Below are 12,815 nucleotides of genomic sequence, written 5' to 3'. Positions count from 1 at the left end.
AATATAAAGACATTCCTAAATTTTAGTAGTTAGATTTTGTTCTTAAACTACGATAAGAACAGTGATAATGAAATAATATACGAATCAGATATTTCAACTTTTTAAGCACAAAATCTGGATAATTAAACTAGATAAGAAATTGGAGTATATAAGGATAAAAAGCAGACCTTACAACACAAATGTCGAGTCTTACTCCAATTTATTTCATTGTATGGTTGTACATGAAGTTCTTCTCTTAATGATAAAATAAGATCAGTGATTGGACCAACAAATTTTTTTCCGTACAAATATGACATGGGCAAATAAACCAATCGACAATAACACCACATTTTAGCTGCATTTTTCCACATGAGAATGATATAATTAGGAAGTAGGCAATTAATAATCGAAACCAGGGGAATAGAGCTAACCAGGATTCACGGGTAGAAATGAGGGGAGAAGCCAAAACTCAGGAGGCATTGGATTGCATCCAGACCAGTCAGAAATGCCTAGTATCTTCATATGCCAAAACACAATAAATATATGTTTATATAATTGTAATCGGCATAAATGTATATTGTTAACGAAAATAATAAATTGTATCAATTTTGTGTTCAAAAAATTGCTTTGGTTTAATCTAAAACTTTGAAAAATTTAGATGTGGTCTACTTAAATTACAATCATAACTAATCTGATAAAATTTGCAATTTAAAGAGTTGTTTGAATTTCGTGATGGAAGTTCTGGTTACGGAGAGCCAAGTCTTTGTTTCAATGCATATGAAGCAAAAAATTTCTAAGAAATTTAAAATTACCAATCATAAGAATAGTTACCGAGAGCCAAGTCTTTCCCCAAGATGGTATAAAAGTTACACCGCCGTGATCAAGAATCCATCTTCGTGCCCTGGAACAAGCATTCTTTCTACCACCTTCAGGCCCTTCTCCTAAAATACGCATACAAATGTAGTTGAGGGTTGTCGAAAACATGGTGCTTTCGCTCTCAATATGAAGACCAAAACCTCCGTCTTTGTTCTACAAAATTAGCTACATGTGTTAGGATAATAGAAGGGAGACTGATATTATCGTAAAAGAATGTCGAAAACATGGTGCTTTCGCCTTCAATATGAAGACCAAAACCTCCATCTTTGTTCTACAAAATTAGCTACATATGTTAGGATAGTAGAAGGGAGAGTGATATTATGTAAAAGAATTTGTTGTGCAACAGTAAAAGAAAATTAATGATATAAAAGAAATAGAGTGTGTTTTTTTTTTTTTTTTTTTTTTTTTTTTTTTTTTGTTGAACTAAAAGAAATAGAGTGTTCATCAAAAAATCAAAACATAAACTTCATTTCCAATTTTCATTTATAAATTATACTTATTCACTGATATATTTTATTTATATATCCTTAGCTTGAGATCCCAGTTTCCTATTTCAGTAAAATTATGACGGTTGTCCCAATATAATAACCTATAATTATGACGGTCTACGTATAAGTTTTTGAGTTATTTCTCAAATGGCCCCCAATTTTGTGACCAGCTTCCTGCCTAACCCCTTACTTTATGAATAATTCTCATATGGCCCCTTTTTCAGTTACCGTTAACTAGTCATATTCTCTCTCCTCCACATCATATCTTCTCTCTGCCACCTCATCATCTTCTCCGGCGAAAGTCGCCGCTCGTTCAATTTTTCGACCGGCGACCTTCAAATATTAAAAAAAAATTTATTTTATTTTCTCTCTCCTCTCTCTCTAGAATTTTTTTTTTATTCCTCTCCTCCCTCTCTCTCTCTCTAAAAACTCCGGCGAAGGGGTTTCCCTTCGCAGGACCTAGGTCTGTTCGTTGAAGATACCTCTCTCTCTAGAATTTGAAGTCGCCGGCCAGAAGATTGACCGGCCGGTGACTTTTGCCGGAGAAGATGATGAGGTGGCAGAGAGAAGAGATGATGTGGAGGAGAGAGAGAATATGACTAGTTAACGGTAACTGAAAAAGGAGGCCATATTAGAATTATCGATAAAGTAGGGGGCTAGGAAGGAAGCTGGTCACAAAGTTAGGGGTCATTTGGGAAATAATCCTAAGTTTTTTTTCTTTTTGAAAAACTAGGTTCCCACCGCGCCCTACGGGCGCGGTAGATCCCTTTTGGCTAACGCCGTTGTGGTTGATTACGTTCCCATTTTACGAGTAAAGTGCTTTCGAGCATTCTCCGACTTTGCGTGTATCGTGGGATCTATGATCACGCCGTTGACATCACATTGGGTCGAGCTTACCCAAGAAGTGCATGCACAGTGATGCTAAGTTTAACGTATGAAAAATTGATAATTTTGCATTGCTAGTAGAACTTATTTGAAGAAAATGCATGGGGTAAGAAATCTGGACGATCCCTAGACTCCTGAATTAATCGGAAAAGGTAAAGAAGAATCGGCCAGATTCAAGGGAAATCCTATGGATTTAGGATAGTTGCCATAATGTAAATTAAGATATTTTTTTATGTTTATCTTGTAGTGTCCCTAAATGTGCATAAATTCTTGAATATATAAATATAAATAGGGTACGGTAATCTTTCGCCCAAAACCTAACTCTTCTATGGTATTGTTGGAATCAAGCACGAATTTGGCTCGATCTGACTCATCAAACTCAGAAATAAAGTGCGTCATTGCGTTCGTCTTGTCGAGCTCTTCAACTTCAAGCCAAGAATCACTTGATTTCGATTCGGGAAGAATGAGAGATTCAAGTTTAAAGTTTGGAGGAAGATTGGTCAAGTTAGGGACTAAAGCGTCAAACAGGACAAGTAAGATTGAGGGCCATTTGAGCGAAGCGAACACGTTCAGATTTGGACGGCTCGCGTTCATTTCGCGGGATTTGACAAGATCTAAAGGTCGCGCTATGATAGCTTCGGGATTTAATCGGGACAACGCGAAGCGTTGGATTAGCATGGATCCAACGATCAGCGTCACCTCCGAGTCGAGATAGGAGTGGGATTTCGTTAGATTTCAATCTAACAGTTGGTTCCTTCATCGGTTGGGCTCTATTCGGTATAGATGTAAGGGTAGGCGTTCCACCAGAGCTATTGAGTCGAATCCGACGCTCCAGACTACCATCAACTCTAATATGGGGCAGGTATTTCAAGTTAAGTCCGCCATTTTGAAAGGATATGTCCATTAACCTCAAAAGGAACTTGTGCCTATTAGATTCTTATTTAAACAACCCAATCCCACTTCTTTTTCCATCTAATTCATTTTCTTCTTCTCTTCAGAAATCAGTATTCTGGTGTGTCTAAAATATAATTCAGATTTGAGAAATATTTGAGTATATCTAGAATTCTGAAAAAACAAATCTCTGAGTGAATTCCGACGATTCCTTACTTCTCTTTTGAAATCAGTTTTCAAGTGTGTCTCGAATATATCTGATTTAAGAAATATTCTAGTGTGTGTAATTCTGAAAAAAAAAAAGTACCAGAGTGAAGTTAAAAGATTCAAGTGTGTAGAAGATCCATTCACATCAGTCCAAGAGTTGATATTATTTACAAAGGTTCGGCCGCTTTCAGTATATAGAAGTACCATCTCAAATTCTGAAAGGATAGTTGTTGCATCCCGAAGGCATACACCCTAATTGTTAGTACTGTTACGGGGGTGTAAAATGTCTTAAGGAAAGAAAATTTATTCTCTCCTCGACTCCATAAATTATTCTTCTTAAGGAAAGAGGATTACTAACAAGTCAGTATTCGCTTATTGTCCATCTCTCTATAACTTAGAAAGGGAAGTTCCCTACTTCAACCTAGACTCTGTCTTAATCAAGACAAGACAGAGATAAAGTGAACTCGACTCACAACCAAAGGAACAACAATCTTAAGACATTTTATAACGATTTGGTTTATTGTCTGTGTTTCTCAGAAAATGGCAATTGCTAAGAAAACTTTACGAGTTTTTTCGGCTAACACCATATTCAAGGAAAAACCAGAGAAGTTCATGGAAACTTAAACCGAAGCTTCGTTACTAAATGACACCAAAAATCGGAATATTTGTATCATGACTACTGAAACCGAAAAAATGTCTGAGAAACTTGAGAAGATGAACCTTTGTACAGTAATAGTGAAATAATATACAAATCAGATATTTCAACTAATTCTAGAGGTGTTAGTAGATAAAAACATACCTGATGACAGTACATGTAGCGGAGAGTCTCCTTTATATGTTCCGCTCCAAACATTGTATGAAGAGTTCCAGTAATATATAGTGCAAAAACCTATTATTGGATAATACGAAGAAAAAAAAGACCTATCATTTGTAAGTATTGATAACTTTCAAGTTTAAAAATTAATTAATTACCATTTCTCTTGCAAGTTAATTATCGTTGTAAATTGAACTACAAATATAATCAAATGAGTCAACAACCGAGTAGCATTATCCTTATTATAATGGTTTAGTCACATACCAAATACATCTTTTTTTTTTTAATGCATAACTTATTTGAGTGTTCAACAAAAAAAAAACTTATTTGAGTTGAAGAGCCAAGTCTAATTACGAATTAGAAAGGGCATCTGCAACTACACTTTTATGTTCAGGTTAAGCTAAGAATGGGCAGTACGTAGTCCCGTCAATCAAATTCGACCAACAAACTCTAATAGCGCCTTAATACAATCTTTCTGCCGTCAGATTGTCTTGTTCAAGATCGTAAGCATACATCAATAAGATGTGATAAGCACGACACCCGCCGGATTTAAAATCTTACCGAACATGCCTAAAGCCCAACTGCACTAATGGTCTAACTAATCTTTTTATACTTTTGATAATCCAAGTTCAATAAACTATGGATTTTAGCTCCGCTGGAATCACAACACTGACCTCCAAAATTTAGGAATACATGCACTACCAATTGATCTATCACTTGTTGGCTAATATAAAGTTATTAATGTATATTAATTTTAAATTTTGAGCCTTCCTCGGGACAAGTTTTAGGTTATGCTGCTCCAAATTTTGAACTAGTTGTTTATATTACTTAAGATCATGTTTGACTTGCACCAAATATAATAACTATCGAAAATAACTCTCATATATTTTCCTTACAATCGTAATATGTTGTTATACTATTCGGTTCAGCGGGGAATATGGTTGTTATTGACTTATTCTCTATGTAGATTGTTTAATTATAAAATGTCATTGTTTATGTGTTTTGTAATCCAATTTTATTGAGGTGCAACAAAAATGACATTAGTCTAGTTATAGGATGAGAAAGCTTACCAAAGGTGGCATGAAGTACAAAGGTCCGCCGAACTCGCCTGGCCAATGACCTTCACCTGACTGCAAAGCCGAAAAGAATTGAATGCCTCTTCTCAACGTAGTTGTCACTGCTTGCTGTGTCACCTCTTCATCACTATCTATCTTCACTGCCGGAAGGCTTAGATTGAATTTATCCCCATTGTCTTCCAATTGCTTTTTTTTTGTGAGAATAGTAAAAAAAACACAATACATACATCACTTTCAACCTTAAGCAAGCATTTACTTCGGGAAGTATAAACGAAAATATCTTCTAGTGTTTGAAGGCTCAAAGACACAGGTTTAAGATTGAAAACTTAAACTGTCTTCTTCTTCATCTTCTTCCTTCTTCTTAGTCTTATTCTTCTTTCTTCACTTCTACTAAAAGTAAACTATAGTTTCTACCATTTTCTTTTTATCAAACCCTAGATGGATGAAGAAGACAAAATCTCTTCTTAGTCTTATTCTTCTTTCTTCACTTCTACTAAAACTAAACTGTAGTTTCTACCATTTTTTTTATCAAACCCTAGATGGATGAAGAAGACAAAATCCCTCAATCTGCACCTGAAGAAGTTTTTCCGGACGTTTCTATAATAGGCATTAATGACATTGATGAGGTAAAACAGAACATAACTTGCGACAAATAGTTTAGAAAGCTAAAATTTATAACTGAATATATAGAGATTAATTGAAAGTAGTTGACCACAAAACACAACGTGAACTAGTGAACTACAAATTTCATTAAAACCATATTACTTGAGAACATAGAAATTAATTGAAAGTTGGACAAAGTACGATGATAATACATAGACAAATAAAATATTTAGAAACAAACAATTGAAGATAAATAGACAAAAGAGAAGAAGAACTCCTCATACATATTTCATAATCCTTTAGAAATCTTATTGTGGGGGCACATTTAAAGTCTTTTTGCTCCGTGAGAGATTGTAAAATGTGAAAATTTAGGCAAATGTACTTGGCTCCCCCAGCCATAGCAGGGTCATTTCAAGAGTTAGTTCATAATGTTTGTAGCTTTGTAAGTCTCTAATCTGTTCTTTTAGGGTTTTTCTATCTCTTATTTCAACATCTTCTTTTACAAATCAGATCCATAAATAGTTTTTTTTTGTTTGGTGCTTTAGGGTTAATCATAAACACCCCTCTTTTGAGATCTCAATAGCTTTGATTTAGTTTCTTTTACTTTGAGTTTTCTAGTTCTAAGTTAATCCATCTCCCTCCATGGAAAAGTCACATACTGGTCCTTCTTGCTTTTTTTTTATTTTTTATTTTTTTTATTTTTTTATTTTTTTATAAGCTCGATAACCGCCCACTCAAACACTAACAGAACGGGGCCTATAGCCCAACAAGACATGGCCTAAAGGCCAACAACATTATTTACACCTTAATAACCCCAATTCAAATAACCAAAGATTCCACCTTCTCTGGGATTCGAACCTGGGACCTCCAGGGATTTCTGGAGTTTATGTCAACACCTTGGAACCACTTGGGCTACCAACTGTTGACGGTCTTTCTTGCTTTAACACCTTTAGTCATGGGGTTATTCCTCTATTAGGTTGGCTATGGTCTATACGACCTTTTACTTGGCCGTTTGATCCAGGAGGCCACTCTTCATCCTACACATATCACACGGAACACCTCCTTAGGTATATCTTCCGACCGGAACTCTCTGCCGGAAAACTCGCACATCTCGCTGGCCATCTTCTTCTTGACTCTTACATGATCAACTCAAGTCTAAGAAGAGAGACACTTGTTCTTCATGCCTTCATTTTCTTAACAAGTGTTGACTTTAAGTTTCTCCCTCCCTTCTCATGAGTTAGCCAAATTAGTGGGCACATATTCTGGCTATCTACTTCTCTGGACCCAACCTTTTGTTTCAGGCATCAATTACATTTTATATTGTTGGGCCCAGACCTCTTACCTTAGGGACACTCTCTTTGACCAGGAGAATTCAGGGGCGCTCGATTCCATTTCTACTGGGACGACCTTTTAATCTTGGTAAAACTTTTTTGACCCTTTCGAAAATGTTATGGGCTCTGAAGTTGGTTAGCATTACTATTTCGGCCTCGACCACGATCATACTTTCTACCGATTCTGGTTCTCTGCCTCGCCACTCACCATTTGCAGTTTATCTGTGCTTTCTAACTACCTTAGTCGAGCTTTCTCGTTTAGGCTTCGTCAGTAACCCATATTCCCAGGTGTCTCATTACGATCTTTTTAGACTGTGGTGGGGCATACTTTCTCTCTTGAGAGAATTCTGGTAGTGGTGGCCAACGGGTCGTGTCGGCCCGGAAACGGCACGACACGACCCTCTTATAAGGCAACACGGCACGGAACGTCGCGTGCCGTACCGACCCGTCACGGGTCAAGCGGGCCGTGGCGGGTCTGAGATTTTAAGCTCTCAGACCCGTCAACCACGGCACGTCAGGAACGGAAACACGACCCGCCACGACCCATGGCGTTCCTAACCCGCCACGACACGCTAACCCGTTAGAAACAGGTACTTAATTTACAAAACATTATTATTATTTTGTTGAAAATAATTATTAATTAATAAAATCAATAGTTAATAATATTATTAAGTAATAAAATAAATATAGATTCTAAAGTTTAAACAAAGATCACAACGTTTGACTTGAAAATTATTTAGTGGTTCATTTTGTTACATTTGGAAACAACTGGCCCATTAGCCACGACTCGGCACAGCAACGGCCGGAACCACCACAGAAACGACACGGCAACGGCTGGGTCGTTGCCATGGGCCATTTTTCTGCCCAGACTTTGTGGTCTGGGAACGACACGGTACGGCTCAAAGTCGTGCCTGGCGTGCCCGTGTCGTGTCTAACACGCCACGACTGTCAAACGGGTCGTGCCGCCACAGCGTTGCCCGTTGGCCACCACTAAATTCGGGTGGGGTAATCTGGAATCTTCCGGTTCCGTCTTCAAGAAATTACATGACTTTTACGAAGCTTTGTACTTATTTTTTTCATCTGCTTCCGGTGTGGTTTGAACAATTGCAGGTCTTAAAGTGGTGGTCTTGGTTAAGGTTGTGTTATGGTGTCTGCTCACCAATTGACAGGTGTACTCGTTTCGAGCGATTGTGGAAATGGTCTCAGGTTGGCTGGGAGACCGTCAATTTCGAGAAGATTGACGTTGCAGCTTTCATTACAGTTGTGATAGTTACAAGTTGGAGGTTGTGCTTAGAGTTATACTTTTTTTTAACTCTGATGTTGTAACTCTTCTTCTCATTTTATAAACTTTGATCTATAAAAAATACGATGTTTACAGATTAAAAAAACTTTTGATGGAAAAGAAAGTCACTTTTTCACATATGAAATTGAGCATTTAAGTGTTTTGTAGATTTGTAGGAGAGTTGGGAGGTGCCTTTAAAAAGCAATATGCACTGGACTTTTGGGGGGCCTATAATCTTAGTCACTCTCTTTCTAAATTGGATCAAGAGAGGGAACAACACTTGGTTTCTTCTTTCCCAAACCGATTAAGAGAGAGAGAGAGAGAGTTAGAGCATCTCCAATGCAAAACTAAAAAAAATCTCTAATTGGCTTATGTGTTGAGAAATAAAGACTTTCTATTGGTCCAAAAATTAAATTTAATGACTAGGAACACTTAAGACTCTCTAAAGAGATCTCAAAAATAGAGTTTCTAGTTGAGACATCTTAAAACTTAGTGCTTCCACATCATCTTAAGATCTCAATTGAGTTTTGCATTAGAGAAGTTTTTTCTCAAAAAAAATCTCTAAAATCCTAGGTGGCACTTAAGATTTTAAGATCGAGTCTTGCATTGGAGATGCTCTTAGCGTGTGAGAAACGAGATTTTTCACCTTTTTGTAGTAAAATAATCCAACTTTTTGTACTCGTCTTTTTTCACAAGAAATCATTTTTGACATTTTCTGGGCCCAATCAAACAGCTGAAAACAATTTTCCAAGTTTCTTTTCCTATGTAACAAACATACCCTTAGTTATATTATACAATTGTACATTGTTAGAAAGTATTGATGTCACATTCAACCGAGTGATTTACGCATTTTATGATGACATTTTTAGACGACGCGCTTGTGAATCGCGTTGCTGTCGTTTCAATGTAGACAATTAATTTTATACAAATATGAATTACATAAAATGAATATGTCAAAAAATTGATAGCTAATTTACGTCTTGAAAAAAAAAGTCACTACAAATTACGTTCTTAAAGAACTTAAGAAAAGAGAAAGCATATTAATTTTGGAAAAAAACAGTGAGAATAAGTTAAGAAAAAGAGGGCATATGAATTTGGATGTAATTCTGATAAAACATGGTAAACTAAAATTTACAAAGAAAAAAAACTAAAAAAATTAGGACACAAATTATAGCTAAATCTTAAGGGGTAAGAACAAATTTATTTGTAAAGAAACAAAAAGTACAAGAGAATTGACATGGTAGGGACTGGAACCCTTGCCTTCAAACAACTATGTAAGTTTTGTTTCTATAAAATACTAGGTTCCCTCCCCGTCCTACGGACGGGGAAGATCACTCTTAGCTAACGCCTTCGAGGAGAACAAAAATAAATTGTAGGTTAAACCGAGAAGACACGATTTCTCTCAGATAATTAAAAACATTTCTTTGAGATAATTAAATGAGTTTTGATATTTTGGATTTAAGAGTGAAAGAAGGTGGAGAGTATTATGCCAGCTATAATTAAGGAGATTTGTTAGGTAGAGTTAAAAACAAATTTGGAGGTTTTAAAGATAGGATTAAAACGGAATGTCCACGATGAGGGGAAGTGTAATTACTTAAAGAACCCTATTTAGGGAGTGCAATAAAGTAGTTTTGATTTCATGAGAAAATTAAGGAACTTTTTAGTTTGAAATTAGAAAAGTGCAAAGGTGGGTAGTTTTGGCCGCAGGTATTAGGTAGTTTTCTTTTGAATATTGTAACCCAACAATCAAAAGTGGGAGAAAAATAATTAATTGCGCAATCGTGAGAGATAAAAGTGGGAGAATGTAACCAAATAATCAAAAATAATTAATTGTTTACACTAATACCCTTGTGGTTTAAGTCAAATTACACTAAGTATATTTTATATCAGTCATTCGATCTAATCAAAGGTAATAAAATGAACGGCCAGACTTATCCCCTGGATAACCGACTGAGCTGTTTTAATATAATAGATTGTTTTGCCAACAATTTATCACGACACTTTACATCGTGTTACAATTAAATCCAATAGGTATCTTTAGTTTATGTCTTGTGGGGGAACGTCCCACAGGCCCCAACGTGGGGCCGCCTCTCGTCTAAGGCCCAAACTTGACGAAAAAAATGTTTTTTTTTGTCACGAAAAAATGTTGATAAGTCCATTTCTTGTAATCTCTGTTGCATTCTCATGCAAATGCACAAATACATCGCTAATGTGTTAATTGTTTTGAAAATGTGTAGTGTACGTATGAGCAGGTTTGTTTTTACGCATTACAGTTGCATGAAATTAAACAATAAAAAGTCTGGGGTTATTAATGTTTTTTTCATACAAAAATGATGAATGTTACGTAAAAAAAAATGATTTGTTTGGTGAATCCCATAATTAGTCGTGCAAAGATTATTTGTTTGGAAAATCCAAATATTTTTAAAATTTTGGGGTTTTAATGTATTTTGTGTTAACATTGGGCTTATAATGTTATCAAACCCATTTTTTGGGCCTTAAACCCAAAATTTCCTTGACAAATATGGTAGTTTATACTAAGCATTTTTCAATTTGTCTAGTAAAAAATATATTGTGCGTTTTACCATCTAGGTTTGACAAACACTTTAAAAATGAATATAGTTTTCCTTAAGAAAATTTCCTTGGATGATGTACATAGCGGTTGAGTTTGTATAACCCCAACCAAATACAAACTTAGCAAGGCCTAGCGGATTAGCAAACTGTGGGGGAGTACATCTCCGGTCCTAATGGGTCGAGGATAATGGGTTAGGGAGCTCAAAATCAGAGATCCACGACGCCCCGACATACTCATCTCCTAAATGACCTGTATCAGTCCATTTTCTGATCGACACGACCTGTTACCAACCACTACTTCAAGTGCATAATTTTGATATTTAACAAAGCAATTGAAGAAAAACAGTAGAGCTCTATAGTTTTCTCTATACGACGCGGAATAATCGGTAGTGGTTTACCTGAATGCGCAATAAAACGTCACTACAAACTTTCACGTGAAATCGGTTGGCATAGAACTCATATTTTGCTTTTTCAACTTCAGCTTGTTGTTCAGGAGTTCCTGCACTGTGATCGAACTCCCATCTCTGCCGTCCCGTGAAATTGTTAGTACTGAATAGCCATTGGCTAAAGGGACCTCCATCATCGGACGTCTTAAGCTTCCACATTTTCACTAGCAAATTACCCCCTTTTCATAATTAAATATCTCCCTAAATGTCAATATAAATTTTAACGTTATTCGGAAAATGGATTAGCAACTAATCATGCTAATTCAATAGTTAACTCAATAAAGTATGGCTATCTAGCTAGTTGATGCATAAATTAAACATATGCAGGATCCACATGCAACCAGGATGGAACCAGAATTTCAATAGAGCCGGGGCTAACCTAATATTACGACCAAGAAAACTTCTACTTACAACCTATGGAGTATTATTATTTTGTACTCAAAATCTCAAAATGGAAGAAGTTTGAGGAAGCTAGCTATTGAGCTCATAAAGAAAGAGAGAGAGAGAGAGAGAAACTTAGAAAGTATAAAAGACTTAACAAGACTTCCTTTGAGTTTGAATAATATCTGAATCAGAATCAGATGCTCACTATAATCTATTATGACAAAACGCTTGCAGGTTTGTATCACGAGTGCTCCGCCCTAGTAAAATGTCAAGGAAGAGTTTCTTTTATTGGGTTTGCTAGAAGGGTTATTTCCCAAATGACCCCCAACTTTGTGACCAGCTTCCTGCCTAGCCTCCTACTTTGCCAAAACTACCCAGATGACCCCCTTTTTGAGATTCCGTTATAACACCGTTAACTAGTCATCATTTCTCTCTCCTCCATCTCATAACTTCTCTCTGCCACCTCATCTTCTCGCCACTTCATCATCTTCTCCGACAAAGGTCGTCGGCCAGCTAAATTTGACCGGCGACCTTCAAATTTCCGTTATATATAGAACCACGTGTATTGATATGACTACCATTTGTAGTTTGTTGTTCAAAGAAAGGTGGCAAAAGACTTTATTTTTTGTGATAGATTGGTTCTAAATGCCTTGATATATTTGATTAGTTTATATATTAACCAAGTGTTTGATTGATTCATTTTAAGTGGTAAACCCTTGGAAGAACATATACCATCAGTTTTCACTTACTTTTAAGTGAGTTTGTGATGATTTTTAATAGTACCATTAGACAGGAAACGAGTTCAATCAATTTTCTGAACAACTTCAGCCTTCAGAATGGGTCAGTCAGAGAGAGTAAGTCTCGAACTGGACGTCTTGATATCGTAAGCAAGTTCTCGGACGTAAGCATGCTCGGACTGATCACAAGTTTGGGAGCATGCTTACGATCTTGAACAAGACAATCTGACGGCAGAAAGATTGTA

General features: G+C 36.3%; 1 protein-coding gene across 3 annotated transcripts in view; it reads right to left on the bottom strand.

Moving 5' to 3' along the window:
* Positions 1-12,092, bottom strand: part of LOC147543410 (beta-amyrin synthase-like) — a 34,194-nt gene extending 22,102 nt beyond the window's left edge. The window contains exons 1-7 of one of the 3 annotated variants that reach the window (XM_086636706.1): positions 11,989-12,092; positions 11,402-11,613; positions 5,211-5,402; positions 4,126-4,215; positions 811-1,008; positions 411-495; positions 168-334 (exon numbers count right to left, since the gene is read on the bottom strand). In XM_086636706.1, coding sequence (XP_086492832.1) covers positions 168-334; positions 411-495; positions 811-1,008; positions 4,126-4,215; positions 5,211-5,402; positions 11,402-11,608 — 939 coding nt within the window. In that variant the 5' untranslated portion in view covers positions 11,609-11,613; positions 11,989-12,092. Of the gene's footprint in view, positions 1-167; positions 335-410; positions 496-810; positions 1,009-4,125; positions 4,216-5,210; positions 5,403-11,401; positions 11,651-11,988 lie in introns of all 3 variants that reach the window. The other 2 variants (XM_086636707.1, XM_086636708.1) reach the window with 2 other exon arrangements.
* Between the last annotated feature and the right edge of the window lie 723 nt (positions 12,093-12,815).

Source organism: Eschscholzia californica, unplaced genomic scaffold, assembly GCF_041429995.1.
Source record: "Eschscholzia californica isolate CP2 unplaced genomic scaffold, dmEscCali1.0.p SCAF_4, whole genome shotgun sequence".
NCBI lineage: Eukaryota > Viridiplantae > Streptophyta > Magnoliopsida > Ranunculales > Papaveraceae > Eschscholzia > Eschscholzia californica.
This window is presented reverse-complemented; position numbering and strand designations above follow the sequence as displayed.